The 18,196-nt window shown below is 40.9% G+C and overlaps 1 protein-coding gene and 1 long non-coding RNA gene across 4 annotated transcripts in view; both read left to right on the top strand.

Annotated features, from left to right (window-relative positions):
• The first annotated feature begins 3,148 nt into the window (after positions 1–3,148).
• On the top strand, positions 3,149–6,853 carry cdkn1bb (cyclin dependent kinase inhibitor 1Bb). The gene is made up of 3 exons (XM_086009088.1): positions 3,149–3,895; positions 4,293–4,432; positions 6,129–6,853. The coding sequence occupies exons 1-2, from the start codon at positions 3,415–3,417 to the stop codon at positions 4,415–4,417; spliced, it is 606 nt and encodes a 201-aa protein (XP_085865214.1). The 5' UTR covers positions 3,149–3,414; the 3' UTR covers positions 4,418–4,432; positions 6,129–6,853.
• Positions 6,854–7,704: 851 nt separating this feature from the next.
• LOC147106199 (uncharacterized) overlaps positions 7,705–18,196 on the top strand; it is a 188,084-nt gene continuing 177,592 nt past the window's right edge. For all 3 annotated transcript variants that reach the window (XR_015081383.1, XR_015081385.1, XR_015081384.1), the window contains exons 1-2: positions 7,705–8,221; positions 13,504–13,646. This is a non-coding gene — a long non-coding RNA (uncharacterized LOC147106199). The remainder of the gene's footprint in view (positions 8,222–13,503; positions 13,647–18,196) is intronic.

Here is an 18,196-nt window from a genome sequence, read left to right on the forward strand (position 1 = left end):
CTCTTGCTTCCTTTTCTTCCCTGTTCAGTGTCCACTCATTATCCACTTCCCTTTAACCCACTCAGATGTTTCATGAATGCTACAGTAATGTTGCATTTTTGTTGTTAGTTTTCTTTTTAATTGTATAGATTTTAAGCATTAAATGTTTGACTGTATCCCGGATTGGATTTGTAATTTTGTTTATTTGCAATGATTGGCCTCTTGACATAAAGTTTATTTAAAGAAAAGGTACTGATAATAAGATTATTTCAATGGACATATTATCTCCCTCTCCCCCCTGCACCTGCCACCCCCCCGCCGCCCAAGCCCAAACAAACATTGCTGGTCCCCGATTAAACATTGTTGCTCCTCTGTTGAAGGCCCTACTATTATGGGTATACAGTTTTATGGGTACTGGCAGCCCTCCAATACCTCATTCAACATGGATGTGTCTGGACAGTGGGTGCAGATAGCCTATTTAACTGTGAAGAGCAACATAGCTGAGCCTCATCCAGTACTTAACCTGGACCCACAATTGTACACTTTCCAGCAAAGTGAGGAGCAGGAACCCAAGCTGATTTTCCTCTCCCGAGAAATGTTAAGATTAATTATTGCATCCAACTGCTGTCCTGACTGAGATTAGCTAGCTGAATGCAGACCAGGGATGGAACCTAGGACCTTTTGGCCTACACGGAGTGGTGCCTTCACCCACTGAGCTATCAAGGGAGTGCTGGTGTCTTCTAACTGGAAGATAACAGGCACCCTTTCTCACTTAACACGCTCCGGAGCAGGTAGTTAAGTTCGGTAATGCCCAGTCAGTTTTACATGATCAAATTCATAGTACTGCAGTGTTAAATTAAATCTAAACCCAAGAGCAGGGATAATTTATTTTGCAATATGGTTGCAGGAATCATATTGTGTACAAGATTGTGAATAATTCAGTATAGCTGTTGAGGTGCAACAAAACTGAAATATTTACTGCCTTGTCATTAAGGAAGTCTGACTGGCCTTCCATAGAGAACCAGGATTTGAATGGCTAGATCAAATATGAGCACAGTACTATGTGGGCCCACAGCAGTTAATATGCACACCTCTAGCTAAATGTTAGACACTGCCCTAATTTTCTTCCTTCATCCTCCATCCCATTCCCGTTTTGGTCTAAAGGGCTTGAAAGTATTTATTTGAACCAGTGCTTTGACTATTGTGTTTTTGCAGATTACTGTAGCCTGTTGGGGGAATTGAGTGACGGGGTTATATACTGTATTTTAACTTTTAAGGGTAGCTGGTAATGATAATTGTCAAGTTATCTCACTGAAATTAGTCTGGGATAAGGATCGACATCAGTGATTCCGCAGTACAAAATTGAGACAATAATTATCATGCTTTGCTTTCCCCGAGGGTGGGGTGGGAGAGAAGACGAAGTGTATTTACATTCAGGCAACTGCCTGGGGAAAATGTACACCTGGTAAATCAGAGATGTATTTACTTTGTGTCAGTCTTGTGTGGCCGATATACCTTGAAACACGCTACAAATTATCCCACAATTTTACCAAATGAGTAATCGTTTCTCTCAGATAGAAAAATGGTGCTTCCCTCTTCCTAACAGTATCACAGAATACAGTTTGTCTGCAAACACACCAAAGGGTTTATTCTAAATGATAATAAAGCAATTCTTAGTAAATATATTACCCTGAAATACCTTCTGTATCAATTACTTTCTAGCTTTTATTTTCTTGCCTGAACCCATGACAGTGAAGACCGTTTATATATTTCGTTCTTTGCTGAGCCCAGTAATTGTAAATAAACACAGTGCTACTAATGTGGAAATAGCGAAATCAACCTACGAATTTCAACTCGGTTGACGTCTTAGTGTTTACCGAAAATTTGATCAGTTTCTTGGCATGCAAACACATACGTTTTACAATGATATCGGAGACTTAGTTTTCGTTACCCCAATACTATACTGGAGTTTAAAAAAGAGTCGTAATTAATATTGAGACTCGAAATGCATTCCCCTGTTGTCTAATACAGATCTTAAATGTAACGCCCTGGAGGAGCTATTAATACGTCCAGAAGGTTTCTTATCCGAATGCTGAAAAATCAAGTGCAAGGCGTTTTTAGAGTTATTTTCATTTCTTGAAAGGCTGCCCTTTAGTTCCCAGTGATTGTGTCACCTGCTCGTACTGCTGAAGTGAGACTCGAACTGCCAGTTAAAAATGTCTAGAATGAAAACGTGTTAAAACCTCAGACCCAGGTTGATAGTTTTAAAAATAGAAAGGCAATTCTTCGTTCCGTGTCTTCGAGTACATCGCCGCTGTTTAATGGCTTTTATTCTGTACACTCACCCATCCACTTTCAGATGAACAATCCACAAAAGTGATAGAATACACAATTGCAATCGGTTATTGGAAGAAAATCCGAGTTTCAAGTAAACAAAATCCGCCAAGAAAATTGAAACATGTTTACGTCGTATAAAAAGGAAGCCAGTTAAGCTTTTAAAATATAACCGACGCACTGTTAACCCCTTGAGCACCTTCCAGTAAAAGTTACTCAGCTGGCCGTGCGTGCTGTGGATATGCTCAGCCTCCACCGAAATCATCCAATTCACTGTGAAATTTGTCAAATTTTAGAATGTAAGAGCAACTTAACAGAAATCACACATTTTTTCACAAAAAGAGTCTGAAAAATAATCTCGATCATTGATCTGGGGTGATTGCTGCATTTGTTGGATTTTAGCAATTAGCAGTCCGCGTTTCGAGATGATATCTGTAGATTATTCGGTATAAAGTCACTTCAATGAATCTAAGTGATGCAATATGTAGGTTTCAGGTTGGTTGGGTGCGGGAGGCTACTTCGGGGCTGTGTTTGCTGCGGCTGTCAGGACGATGGCGCTGTGAGCCGACTCCTCTATGGTAAGTTTCACGCTTCGCTAGTACTACTCCACAGGCGCCTGCCTCTCACTCTCGCTTCGATCGAAAGGGGAGGAGGGGTGGGGGGGGAGTGAGAGAATTGCTTGTCAATAAACAAAACGCCTTTAGATCATAGCAAGGTCGCTCCCAGCCCTGAGCAAGCTCGTTCCCGAGTCCCAGCCCTACACTTTGAGGGCGGGACAAGGGCGGAGCCCCGCCACTCTGGCCAATTGCATTGCGCTCTCTTTTTAAAATTCACTGTCCGTCACTCAGTTTCCTCTTCGTCAGCCTCATTCGCCATATTGGGTAACTGAAAAAAAAAGCCAGTTTTTTTCCGCTTTACTAGAGTCAGTTTTGACGAGAGATACGTTGTAAACGGTTGTTGTTGTTGGCGTTTTGGTTGTGGTTCTGTGCTTTGCAGCCTTCCGAAGAATTGCACGACATTGTTAAATCGTGCAACCTTGCATTTCTACTGTCTGTTGGGCTTTGGACGATTTGCAGCGAGAGGGGGTACGAAGGGGAAAAAATGTCAAACGTACGCATTTCTAATGGTAGCCCTTCGCTGGAGAGAATGGCAGCTCAGCAAGCAGGGCACCCGAAACCCTCTGCCTGCAGAAGCCTCTTCGGTCCCGTAGACCACGACCAGTTAAACCGAGACCTACAGAAGAAACGGAAAGAGATTCACGAGCAGGACAGGCGGAGGTGGAATTACGACTTCGAGAGGGACAAGCCGCTGGATGGGAATTACAAATGGGAAGCCGTGGATTGCAAGGATGTGCCTGATTTTTACTGGCGTCCTCCCAGGGAGCAAGTGTCATCGGCGGATTGCAGTGTGGATGTGAAAGGAAACCATGCGATAGTTTACATAGGAACTCTGGCTCAGGGAAATTCAGGGGACACACACTTAGCGAATCCAGAGCAAAAAGACGCGGTTAAAGAGACAACTGAACATTTCACAGACTCAAAAGAGCAATGCTGTAGTCCCCGAAAACGAGCTGCGTCAGTCGGTAAGTGACAAAGATGTACTCTATTGGAAGCTGCAGGATCCATTTTCAAACGGACCTTTCTGACCTTTTTACACGCGCAAAAAAATAATAATGATTTCACCCAGCCTGTGGTTTTCTCATTTATTTCCAGCGGACCCGCTTTAAAACCCTGCAGTTCTCGGTCTGCTTGGGGTTAAGCTTGAATTCCCCTACGTTTGAAAAGGGATACTGCAACTTCAAAGGCCTTTTAGAAAGATGAAGTAAACGGCTTTTTTTGCTTCAACAACTCTGCTTGAGATGTGGTTGACTAATGCCGACGAGCATAGCAAGTCTGCACTTCAGAATAGAAATGACCCCGAAATATATCGCCATCCTGATTTCAGGATTTCATTTTTTAATGAACTTTTCTTGATTGTAGATGGCTTTCCAGAAGCAAAAAAAATCAATACGAAGACAGAGACAGACTGGTCAGCAAATTCCCCCAGTATCGGTGCATTAGAGAAGACGCCGAAAAAATCGATCTCGAGCGGACATCAAACATAAAACAAAAGTCACAAGGTAATGTTTATTTACCTTCCCTTTTCTCTTGACTGGCTCCTCTCAAAATGGTTTACAAATTTACTGTTTAAAATACGATAGAATCAATGTGAGTGAGTGTCTTGTTTCTTGTATTGACCAATCGGCCTCATTGCCCCAGGTTGAGGATTTGAAACTGCACGCAGGGTTGCAGTGTCACTGATGGTGTTTCTTTGCTTTATTTTCAAAACGACACGTATGCACAGGTGATTATTTCCAGCTGCTTTTCAAATAACTAGATATACACGAGCGTCCTGCACAAGTATCGAAACGTCTTGGTGCCTTTTCCTTCCCTCCACAATATTGTACAGTTTATTGCCTAATTGTTGTCAATACAGAAATACACTGAAGACTGACTGAAAATATAATAACATTATGCGGGGGAGTGCGGAACCACAACAGTAATGTGTGTGTGTGTGCGCCTTTGTAAGCTTTATACATTGTACGGTTTTACTGTTTAAGACCAACCTCCATCATAAGATGTATTACAAAGGGGGAAATAATCACGTTAAAAGCTGATCACGAGAGCAAGCTATGTCTTTATCTCACCAGCTAAGTATAAACAGCCATAAAAATAACACTTGGGGTAAGCGTCCAAAGAAGTATAATGGCTGCAGTTAAAGTCTTTACATTCTTTTCACGGCTCTGGTATGATGATTTCTGCTTTGATTCTGTAAATTATGGTTTAAAACACGTTAGAAGAGGGACTATGTAGTATACAGCTGCACCATTAGACTAAATGTACAAACAAGGGGGGGGGGGAGCAGCTTTTTAAGTGGCTAGTCACAACAAACTAAACTAGTGGTAGATTCAGTGGACGTGATGCCTGCTTCCCGTCCTTTTCCATCCTTTCCCATATTGGCGACAATCGTGTAACCGGTGCATTGAAAAATTGAAAAATAATGTCCGCAAATCATTTGTGAAAGTACCGCGTACGCTAAATAACTTGTGTTTGTATCAGATAGCACGAGGTGTGTAATTTCACACGCTTAGCACTGAGATCATATTTTAAATATCCTAATTAATCAGATTGCAGGTATGCTGACATATTCGCATACCTTTTTTTAACTGATGGATTTAAGATATTTAACTAATCGGATCCAAACTCTTAGAAAGTTATCTAAATAGCTGTTTATGTTACAGGTAAGTGCTGCCAAACTCTTCAGCTTTCTTTCCCCTCCCACAGTTGCATAACCAGAAAGGAAATCAGTTTTTTGCTTTATAAAGGAAAGGTCTGAAACATTACAATGCTAATTATTTTTGGTAATCCAATAATACGTATTAATCCATTGAAAAGTTACAACTGCCTATTTAAACGTGACTTCGTGGCTAGTGCAATAGACTCCATTAGATTTCTTCCAGGCAGCACAATGTGTAACTTATCCAGCCAGTGAGATTTTAAGTCAGAAACGGAAATGTATTGGTTTGCTTTATTATCCCGATGATAACCTGACCGTATGTGTGCGCACAGAAGTCTAACACTGCTCGCGGTATTGGTTGGCTCAGTGTCCAGTTGAATAACCAGTTGCTTCAGCTTTTTGCCAACCGTACCCGATGAATCAGTGGCTGGCTTGACGTGATCAGCGTGGCTGTACCAAATAACATTTTAAGTGATTACAATAATTTAAAAAATAAGAATGTTGTATTAATTTATACTTTGTATTTTTCTTTGCTACAGATATGAAGATCCTTTTTTCCTTGTTCATCCATGGCAGTGCTTGATGAAGCGAGGACGATCTCCTCAGAAACAGACATATCGTTACCTCTCCCAGTGAGGCGAGCCCAAGCACTGAACTCAAGTGAACACTAAACCGCCTATTTTAGAGTGGATATAGCGCTGTGCAATTAGGTTCTTCCTTATCACTTGGCTGATTTTACTACCTGTGTATATAGTTTTTTTTGTAGCACATAAACCATTTTTGGTGGGGGGAAGGGGAGGAGGAGGGAAACTTGTTAAAATCCAGAGTTTAGAAAATGTATGACTTGAATAGTGGCAGTGTAGTTTTCCAATGCAGTTTCTAAGCTACAATACCTGTGTATTGTATGTTAAAAAAAAAATAAAAAAAATTAAAATGTACCTGTGTACATAACTTTGTAAAGACACTGAGAAATTATACTAACTTATTTATGTTAAAAAGAATTGATGTTTTTGGAATCTAGAAGATAATTTTCCGTTAAGCCAAAGTGCGTTTTTCATGTGCATTTGTAAATGCTTTATTGTAGATTTTTCCCTTCCGTTTTTGCCTGTCATAATATAAGGCTATGCTTGAAAGAGAAAGCGTCCTGAGCCAGACTTGTATTCTGCCCTAATATTCGTTATATTTCTCATTTGTTTTGTAACGCGTGAAAAGATGCTGATTTTTGCTGCATCATGAAATCAAATAAAGAAAAACGTACAATATGCGTATGTGTGTAGTTTACAGTTGAAAGGAGGTACCGCTGCCAATAATCAAGAAACGGTTAACGTTGTCTTGGCTACTACCTCACTCAAGGTGAGGGAAGTCACTTGGCCTGTAGAAGGGTTTGGAAGTTTAACTCCCATTCAGTGCTTGTGTGGTTGTTAATGTACTTCTATCTTTTCAGTAGATGTACAAATGGTTGTTCCGAAACGATCTATACCAGGTGAAAGAAATACTATAAAGTGTTCCGTGTTCTCTAAATTTTCACAAAAGAATTACCGCCCTACATTCTTCTAACACTTACTGTTTTAAAATTTTGAAATTATAAATGCATCTTCTTTGGGCGTGATTTTGATGAGTGTGTGTATGTGTGGGGGTGGGGGGGGGGGATTGTTTGACGACAACAAATTCTCTGACAGTAGTTAGCCCCCCAGCGAATAACAAGCCTTAAGCCCTCGAAACGTTTGAAAAATAATCATTATCAGCTCCACAAACGTAGCTTTGAAAAATATTCTCGCTAAATAGGAGTAACCAATAAAAAAAAGGCACTCCCAGAAGTAGCAATAATAAGCTAGTGTGAGAGTGGGTTCGGGCTCGGAGCGCGCGGCGATGATTGACAGGTCGGCAGCTCGAGCAGCAAAAGCACGCCACGGTAAAATGGCCAATGAGAGCGCGAGCTGGTCGGACGTCAGCGCGCGCCGCAACGGTGCCCTTCGTGTTTTCATTTCAATCTGGTGCCCCGCCCCTCACTGCCGCCCCATTGGTCAATATTCCCCATGACGGAACAAAGCAGTTAAGAGCGGCCAAATCCTATTGGAGAAAAAATACGTCAATCGTAATGTCATGGAGCTCGGCTGAGCGCGCGCACGCAGCTTACAGTGAGGCTGTCCAACTTTTTGAATTCATATTTAAAACGACAATAACCGTTTCCCCAAAGTCTTTTTAAAGCTGCGCCAATAATTAGGAACTTGCATTTTCCAATAAGCTTTTTTTCCTCCCCAACGGTTAGACCGAAATGACACATTGCATCGTAGGACAGCTCGAGTTTAGAAACTGACCGATGTAGCACTGCATTTAGTCCTGTCAATGTAGTCGGAATGGAATACGTTGTTGATGTTACAAAGTAGAGAGTTTTAAAGTGACGGTGTCTCAAATGTCGAAGTGGGAATAAAATTTAATTTTCTGCAGAGTGCAGTATGGACCGGACCTTTTAGTGATGTTACGGTGCGACAGGTTACACCGGCTCCGTGCACCCTTTAAGCTCCTTCACCCGTTTCCCAGATGCCTATTGACTTTAAGTGAATTGCCAATATTTTAAAAATCTTGACGGCCGGTCACTTCTGCTCGCTGTCCTTTAGAAGCGGGGACGCTGGTAAGTAGTTTGCTCTAATTTTAGAAGGGAGTAAAACAAAAGATCGGCATGAAAAAAGTGTCACTCTTGTAGTCCAGAGAGGTTAAAATAACGATAACGTTAACTGAGATTACCGATGAGAACTTGGTTCAGCCAGCAATAAATACTATGCAGCGAAATGATGGAGATCCTATACTATGTTTCATCTTATTGCAACTTTCAGTGTAGGCCTCAGCAAGATAACCTTTGTAAAAAAAACACCATGTTTTATAGTTTACTTATATCCTTTTTAAGGGCACTCTTGATTTTCCAAGAAACTACCTGCTGGACAGCGTTAGTTTAAAAAGATATATAAGCACTGAATGTATTTAGATTACCTGTGTTCAGGGTACTTTCCACACCAAATTTAACCCTGCCCCTTAAATTTATGCAGTCTTTACCAGTCTGACAAAAAATACATTTGCACAGGGGTTCGTTAAAAATGTGCCATTTGATGCATTATGTTTTAAGTAACATAATGAAAATTGTGTAGTCTCGGGTGTCAGAGAGAAAACTAAATATATTACACCTGGCATGACACATATACTGTATTAACATATACACACGGTATGAACATTTTCAGCACAGATAGGAGTAAGAACTCCTATTCGCTTTTCTTCAGGTGCAATCTGTTCTTATCTGAAAGCGACGAAACTTGTCACCTTTCGTGAGTTTAACATTTACACAAGTGAGGCACTCATTCATAACCCCGCCCTCCAGTGCACCTCACATAACCATTAGACCTGGCAACTTGTAAAATATTTACTCAAATGTCGTGAAATATGAAAATACATAAGTTAGAACTCAGATAGATTTCTAAACCAATCTAGTCCCTCAGACGATCAATGACGAATTACTTTTTGGGCTGTTTAATCATCTGTTGACAGCCAGATCACTGGGAAAGAGGAGATAAGTACTTTTAAAGAGGGAGTGTGCGAGAGACAGACTGTATCTTAACTCGTCAATAAAATATGTGATACTTAAGCAATCCTATCCAATGCGATTGATGAATTAGTTGGTTTATGAGTGCAAACTAGCATATTAAGCTAGTTGAATATACCACAGTAAGCACAAATAAATATTTATATAAAAGTGGATCGGCATCAAAACACAGTTATCGGGCCCCGAATCTGGTGTATTGGCCAACTGATGATAACTGCAATCTACATGCAATTAAAAAATCCTATAGATTATTTGTACTCTCTCTAAGGATCACTGATTTACTTTAAATTGCAGGCACTACTAAATGCCAAGGCTTTTGCTGCATGGAGTGTTTTCGATATTAAGATTTTGAGGATACAATTGGCGTAACGAACCTTTTCCGCTCCTCGTGTAAACGCACATTTTGTCATATGTCCCTGTCAGTGGCAGAGATTTTCCGATATTAATTCATACACCTTTTGTCTGCATGCCATTTTTGCAGATTACGTATATTTTGCATATTATGGTAGACACCTCATTTCAAAATCCAGTGCCACTCCAAAAAATATCTAAGAAATGAAAGTATTCGGAAAGTAAGGGAAATATTTAGATAAATTGTTACAAAAATGTCGACTGTAAAGCTGGAATGGGTAGATGGCGGATGTATGGATGAAAGGACATACAAGCATGATTAGATTGTGAATAGTGAAGAGGTACAAGGACAGACTGATAAAAGGCCCGATGGCTACAGCAAGAACGTACAGATAAGTGGCGGATAGATGTAACACATAAAAGGAAGGAATGATTGTTACTGGAATGATGCGACGGAGTTTGATGGAGGACCGATTGAGTTAATACAAGACGACAAAAAATGGACTGAATGGATGACTGTCGGAGGACTGGATAGACACAACGATGGATAGTCAAGGTTGGGGATGTATAGCTGGACGCTTTTTCAGGTAGCGCAGAAAAAATGCAAGGTGCTACGGTGCCTTGGATGAGAAAGCTAGACAGGCCCCACAAAAAACGTCTACACCCAAGATTATTGTACAGGGATCTGGAAAGATCCAGACGAATAAATACACACATGAATTCTTTCGGTTGCAGAGTTAGATTTAACACATAGCGTTGGCCGATTAGAGAATGGGATTTCGTTTCTCCTCAATAAACGTACATTATTGCAGTTTATTATATATCCCTTTCGGTGGACGATACCTTCCAACAGTGATCCGTATACGTTTTGTGCCTACATAAAACGGTTAATCCTAAAACCCAGTAACATTTCTAAACCAGTAATTACAGATTTCAATCTCAGGAGATAGAGACCATACCTCCTCATTTAGGAGGATTAATGTACGAAATCAGACGTCAAGCTTGTGCATCCAATGAAACACTATCATGTGGAAACAATATATTGTGCAGATATTATCTTTCAGACATATATACTATCCGAATGTGTGTGGGGGTGGGGCACCGAGTTTTAGATTCTGTGGTGCTATTGAATCATCATCAAGAGAATGAAGAGAGAGGTTAGGAGAAATTTCTTCAGGCAACGAATTGATTCAAATAAAGTTTATTTCGGTGTAGGAGCTCAGTCAATGCCGCAAAAAAATGTTTTTGCACCAGACAGGTCTACATTTCTATCTAATTTCCTAACAGCGTAAATATAAATATTTTTAAATCCATAACTTAAAAGTGTGCCATATTACCAGGGTAACACTAAGACCATATGTCATGATTTAAAAATATATATTCTAATATTTGTGTGTGTAAAATTATATTGCTAGAAATATAAACCAGCGGCACGATAAATTGTGAATCTGTAAATATGCTGGCTTTGCCCATTTCTCATTTTAATCCCAAGCAGAATAAAACAATTGTAGAGAAAAAAATCTGGAGAGGTGAAAGCTGCTTCACATTAGGACACGATGGATATTAAAGAACCTTCCATATTCACAATAGCCTAAATTAAAATTAGTCTGATATAGTAACACAATAAGATGTTCTAATATCGTATTTTAAACCATATTTTCTACTGGAATATAGGCTGTTGAATTCACTCTCATTCTGAGCAGGATTTACATAGCCTGTTGTCCACTGGTGAGTTGTTCTGTCTTCATTTGTGCAGTAAATTTAGTATTAATAACTACTGAATCCTATAGAATATCCTCTCTTATATTATACACAGAAATACTTCATATTTTAACACTTTATGCTAACACATTTATAAATTAATCGCGCCGATGCTTCTGAAATGCCATTAAATGCCTTGGACTAGAAAGAAAGGGCAGTGTTGGCCTCTCAGTTTTGCCATCTATAAATGAATCATGCCTCCCAATCTGGGTGCGATAACTATTCTAAATATTATTTACGGATTTATTATGCAGGGGCTGGTATAAATAATTTTAGACGTGCCACCACCTGCCCTGCAGAGATACTTATTGATCGGCGACCGTTTTTAATAAATGCGGTGTGGATTTTGTGAAACAGCCGTAATGCCACAAAATATTAGTTTCAAGTTAACTTTAATTTTTTACTAAATAAGCCGATTTTTTTTAAACAATCCAAAAGCCTATTCTTAAAAGATGCGATCATTTCTATGAACCCCAATGGCTAGCCTGCAGTTGAAAGAGTAGCCGGGCTAAATGCTACTTGGCTATTGGAAACAGTGCGAGCCAGTTTCACAATATCAAGTGACAGACGAGAATCCATAAGATCTCGCCCTTGCCTCACTGTTGCAGTTTATGTAACGAAATATAAAGAATCCACGGCAGTGGATGAAACCGCCAGCGACAGGAAAAAATGAAAAAGCAGCCTGGCTGCTGCTTTTTGGTAGATGATGATTTCGATGACAGCAGACCATCAGTTACTTCTCTGGCTGAGATTTCTGCATGAAAACCACATTAAAAGTGCCAACGGAGATTTTAAAAATCTCTCAAAGAAATAAAGATGACTAATACTCGAAACGAGAACCGCTTATTACCTAACCTCTGAGGAATACACATCCTTCAAGTGTTCTTCTGTCTGCCTAGTGCTAGTGGCTTCCGTGCATTTCTATGAAATTAAACGACTTTCAGTTCTAGAAATGAGCGCACTGCGCTCTGTTGTTTCCCGCAATTGCTTCCACAGGTTCAACACTGTTCTCAACAATTTAAGAGCATACATAGACACATTTACATCCGGAAAAATTCCCTCTCCACAAAAAAATATTAAACAGCCCCTCCCTCCAAAATAGGGAATCAACAAATGAGTGGCGGTGAACCAGCTTCCCTTTGAAATATGCCTCACTCAGAGACCCGAGTTAGTATATTTCCAACGTTTCTACAATAAAGACAGAAGCTTCAACAACGGAATATATCCCTTCCCATGTTTTCCACAATAAATATTTAAATAGGGGTGAATTTCTGCAATGGCTTTCCCGCTCGTCCACAAAAAAATTCACCCCCTTTCCCTTTGGAAGCTTTTGCGCAATCAATTTGCGTCCCTAAAGTGTTGGGCTGGATTTCGACACATGAAAGAGAAGAAATTGGTTTAATTGAAGGTTACATTGCCACTCTAAGAGTGTAGTAGAGGCACTCCCTCAGGCAGCAGTAGCTCTTTCCATTGCTGGTTGCTGCTGTACTCGGAGCACATTCCCTGGCTCTTCAGAGGCGGTTACTGAATTTCACGCAGGAGTGATGGCGAACGCAGCATCACTGGACCCGGTAACCTTCCCTGCTGCAAGAAGCTACCGGAGAACAGGCAGTTGAGCTCGTATTCCCAGAACTGAAAGTGGTTTCCTTAGTTCTGTTTTTCATTTCTGGTTCAACGCAATTTCAGAGAAAAACTACTGCATAACTGCGCTAGATTTCCTTTTTATTTTCGAAAAACGAAAGAAATACTAATTTTACAATTTCATTAATGTGAAACTAACGAAATGCTGGGAATGCGCAACTTTAAAAAACACACACTTCCGAGAATGATTGGCTACTATGTTTTATTAGCACGAACAATCAGGATACATGTGTAATAAGGATTCTTTAAGCTTCTCAAACAGTTAAGGAGCCACTTAATTGGTATAAATGTCAAAAGATTAGTTGATACAGCTGTGGAGGACATATTTGAAGATTTCCCAGTGCTGATCTGTCCAGCTAATTGCTAACTTTTCTGCTCAATTAATTTGGGCCACATGCACTTTTATCTTGTTGAACTTTGCCCTTTCCAGTCATCACCTTTATCTTTGATTCTTCATTATCTTTTTTAAATTTTGCATAAATGCATAATAGTACACATAATGACAATACAATGCCCGAATAAATCGGACCCTAGGGCTTAATGAATTCCCATCTGTCCTTTTCACGCAGCAAGAAGGACTCTGTTCAACAAGGCACAATTGAAGAGCACCACTCAGCTAGCACCAACTATCACGACTACATTTGAAGCAGAAATGAACACAGATCTACATACCCTACGGGAAAAATCAGCAACAATGAGGAAGAAGCATAAGGTGAGGCACAGATCACAAAGGGGTAGTTAGTGGTGGAGGTTTAATGAGAGGCAAGCTGGGACAGGACTGTGGTCCAGCATGCTGAGTGTCCATTCTGAACAGACAACAATTAGTGACGAATTCTGAAACTATAGATTCTCATTGTTATGTGCTTATGCAGATTAGTGGGAACCATGAGGAGATGCTCTCCTGCAGTGGCATATGGAGAAGTTGGTTGGCACTCATTTGTGGCATTCATGTAGCATCATTTAGCCTGCACAAGGGATTGCTTCTAAAAACAATGGCCTATAAATTCAGCTGTGCAGTGCCCATTTTTCAGGTGCTAACTGGCCTACTAAGCCCCCAATATTGTGGCCAGGAAGTGTGTGTGCATTTCCAAACTGAAATGCGCTGCCCACCATATTGGGAAAGGAAAAATATAGGTATTCCTTATCCACATTTGAAGTAGGCGTTAGGTCTTTTGCATATGGAAATAAGGCAGTGTGGGCTGCACTCAGGGAAACCAGGCCTTTGGGCTCACTGGCCTTGAAATTCGGGCATGCCCATTTTTGGACGTGTGGGTTGGTGGGGGCTCAAGGCCTGCGACCTATAAGTTTACTTGCCTGAACATGGAGCAGGAGTGCTCTTTCCAACCCCAGATTTAACTGCTCCCCAATCCCTCCCTCCTGGCCTCATCTCACAATCCCGGACCTCTGACCTCCCCTCCGAACCGCTGGTGTGACCACTGATCCCCCAGATCCAACCCCCCAATTGTCCCCCACGATTCCTGGACCCAACACCGATCGACTCTCAGCCTGAACCTGGCCCTGATCCTGGATGTCTGTCCCAACCTAAACCATTCCCTGGTCCCAAGCCCCAGACTTGCTTACCTGAGGACTGCTAGAAGTGGCTCAATTTTGTGGTCCTCTTCACCTTCGGGCTGTTGCGCTTTGCCGGCTCCATTATAATGAGGCCCAAGGTCATGTGTCAGGGAACCTTGGGTCTCACCATTTAGGCGTAAGGTATGTACCTTGAGCCTCCTGCACATCGAAAAATGGGCATGCCTGAATTTCAAGGCCGTTGAGCCCAAAGCAATTTATCAAAGGAAACAAACACTGACACAGATACTTCAGCATTAGTTATAGGTTTAGGAAGCAGGCCTTCTTATTTCCTGCAGCTTGACAGTTGGATATTCAACTGCTGAACAGTGCTAGTCTCCTAAAGAGGAGAGCAATTAGTAGTAGGGGTCATGGACAACCAACAAAGAGAAGGTTGCAACACATCAGGGGCAAGCACAAGAGCAAATAATAAACATGCATACCATAAGCAGTGCAACAAAATTCTGGGATTGATTCATTGTGGAGAAAAGAAAGTGTCAGTCATTCAAAAAGGCAAACAAAATGTCTGATTCTTGAGATGTACTCCATGGATACCCCAAAGGCTGGTGGTAACCTTCACTAACACTGGTAGTGCATGGTAGATGTTTGACTACCCCTGCAGCTTCACACTGACACTATAGAGCCAGGGCCCAACCTGAAGTGAAAGTCCCTGGAGGCGGTAGTGTCACAGTGGTTTGATGCACCACAGAGTCGAAATCTGTTGCACTATCAAATCTGGCTCCGTTGGACCCTCTGGACACTTTGTAAACTTATCTAACCTTAATTTAAATGTGAAGCAGAGATTTTTTACCCTCCTCTTTCTCAACATTTAATTTTGTGTTGTTGTAAATGCAAGTTGTTGTTTCTAACTTTTGGGAGACAGCTCTGTTCATGTGTGTATTCAGGCATGTGCAGAGCTCTCTCCTAAACAGGATGGTTAAAGTTTCAGCCAGGCCGGAGCCAAGCAGTGTAAACAGGACTTGCTTGGCTGGAACCCAAAATGCAGATACTCAGACCAGTAGCTGCAGTGTAAATGCACCTAAGCTGTCCATAAGTGATACAAATGCTTAGATATTTACATAGTATCTACATTGGAATATCAGATGATTATGTTTTATATTAGTATCCTGTGATTACATTTTACATCCTTGTGATCTGTGTAATAATAGCAAGTAGGTGTCCTGGTTCCAGAGAGGAAAGATGTATTTGCAAAAAACAGTTTTTGATAAGTAACTGTCTTTAATGCAATAATTCTCATCTTAGTGATTTATCATAAAAGTTGACTTTGAAACCAAGTGTTTTACTTATTCCAATGTTAACACACTTCAAATACTTGAAGGGGAAAAAAATTGCAGGGCTGTGGGAAAAGAGCAGGGGAGTGCAACTAATTGGATAGCTCTTTCAAAAAGCTGGCGTGGGCATGATGGGCCAAATGGCCTCCTTCTGTTCTGTATGAAGATTTTTTAGTATGTGTACAGTGCGGTTCAAGAAAATTCTTCCATATATTTACACATTGTACTATCGCTATAAATGCATAGCATAGGTAATTAATTTGCATGCCACTATTATGCAAATATAGGCCATGCAGTTGTAACACAGTCTGATGCAAATTATACTTGGGGGTGGATGGTGTGATAGAGTGCATTTATATCTTCACAACTATTATATTATGTCTGTGCACCATTTATACTGGTCCAGCCTACTGGGGTTTAGAAGAGCAGACTTCAAGGGAACGTGATACTATTTGAAAAAGATTAATTGGAACAAAATAATTATTCAGAGAACTATAATAGAAAACTTAGAAGTGTTCAAGGAAATATTGGTGAGGCTACATTATGTACAAATAAAACCTATTAAAGGCCAACAGAGGCCAATGAGGACAAGGAGGGGTACAATAGTAGTATTAGGGATAAGCAGAAGGCTTTAAAAACATAAGGAATCTGGTAGACAGGAGAATTGCAGACCAGCAAAAGCAGATGTAAAAATAAGAGAAACAGGCAAAGTAAGATCGTTGAGATCATCTCAAGTAACAATGGCAGATTTTCACAAGAAAGAAAATACACTGGATTCCATTTATAAAGCACAAGGTTTTCCCAGACAATTGAGTAAATCAGACAAACCTCATCTCCCCAAACAAACCACATTAGCACATGTAGAAGATGTTTTGATCTGGCTGGTTAGGATTACCACTTTGCTTCATGCAGCAGCTCGTGACTCCCAGCTCCTCACTGTAGCCCAGCAGCAATAGACCTGTTTTTACTGGTGCCATCAGGCTTACTGAAAAATAATATCCGTGGATATGTTTACTATAACATAAGAACATAAGAAATAGGAGCAGGAGTAGGCCAATCGGCCCCTCGAGCCTGCTCCACCATTCAATAAGATCATGGCTGATCTGATCCTAACCTCAAATCTTCTATCACTCTGCATCCACCTGAACCCATGTGATCTCCCGGGAGAGGCGAAAAACCAGATAAAGACCCAATGGCCAATTTGGGAGAAAAAAATCTGGGAAATTCCTCTCCGACCCATCTAGGCGATCGAAATTCTTCCAGGAGATCACTCTGTCCCTATATTTTCCAACTTACTTGTCCACTTAAAATGATAGTAAAAGCTGAGAATCTTAGGATAAAGAATTTGTGGATTTATCACATAGTTACTTCCCATCTGAGTTTAAACAGAAAGAGGAATGAAAGTTGTTCAATTCACAAATTAGATTTCCAGGGAAATAAAGGAGAAGCTAAACGGTATGTAAATAACTAAGGATATATTCTGGTTATAGAAGGTTAGCTGCTCTTAAAACCTACATACAAATCTTAAAGGAGATGGATCTTTAAACTTTAATTGACATATTTGTAAGTTTGTTAGGTTCTGGAGAGATTCTTGAAGTTTTGGCAGGTAGCTTACACAACCCCATTAAAAAAAAACAAATCAAGAGACATCTCTGGAAACTACAGCACAGTAATTTGAAAGGAAGGTTCTTATAATGATTTTAAGAGTTCTAATATACACACACCTGGAAAATATAACCTGTTAAAAGACATGGAGGTGGAAATTCAACTTCCGCCTGAAAAGAGTGCAAAGCCGGCAGAGCGGCAGCACCGCCCTCCTGAAGCTGGGGCTGAGATTTTCGGGTTCAGATCTCATTTGAATGCCCCAGGCGAGCTGCAGGTGCCATATGTGCTCCGCTGCAGCTCGCTGGTTGTGCCAGGGCTGGAAATTGGCTGGTTATCATGCTCAGCCGACCAGCAGGTCAGGCCTGGGAAGGGAGGGGGACTGATCCTGAAAGGGGTTGTGTACGGGCCGGCAGTGGGCCACAGTATTTTGTGGATCCTGGAGGAGCATTCCTGCTCTTCTTGGTCTCACAAAAATTCTCCCCCCACAATTTCTGGGTCTTTTTTGAACAGCCATCAGGGGTTCTGTTAAACATCATTGGTTAGTCCACTTACCACTACAAATGTGCAGAGTGTGTGCAGTGCAGACTCCACCCATACATATCTGAACATTGCAAACAGGGTCCTACAATTACGATTTACTTATTTAAATAGTCTTGTGCCCAAAAGAGGCTGGCATGCTGCTTATCCATTTACAGGCTGGCACAAAAATTGCATCAGTCGGATCTTGGGCATCAATGGGGCAGCCAAGGTGCCACCGTCCCCACCCCCGTTTTACACTTCAAATCCATTTTCCAAT

The sequence above is a fragment of the Somniosus microcephalus genome, chromosome 16, assembly GCF_052327205.1.
Source record: "Somniosus microcephalus isolate GS21.2 chromosome 16, FLI_Smic_1.0, whole genome shotgun sequence".
Lineage (NCBI taxonomy): Eukaryota > Metazoa > Chordata > Chondrichthyes > Squaliformes > Somniosidae > Somniosus > Somniosus microcephalus.

Coding starts and splice junctions, on each gene's coding strand:
- cdkn1bb (XM_086009088.1), top strand. CDS start 3,415: ATGTCAAACGTACGCATTTCTAATGGTAGCCCTTCGCTGGAGAGAATG. Junction 3,896..4,292: donor AAAACGAGCTGCGTCAGTCG/GTAAGTGACAAA, acceptor TCTTGATTGTAG/ATGGCTTTCCAGAAGCAAAA.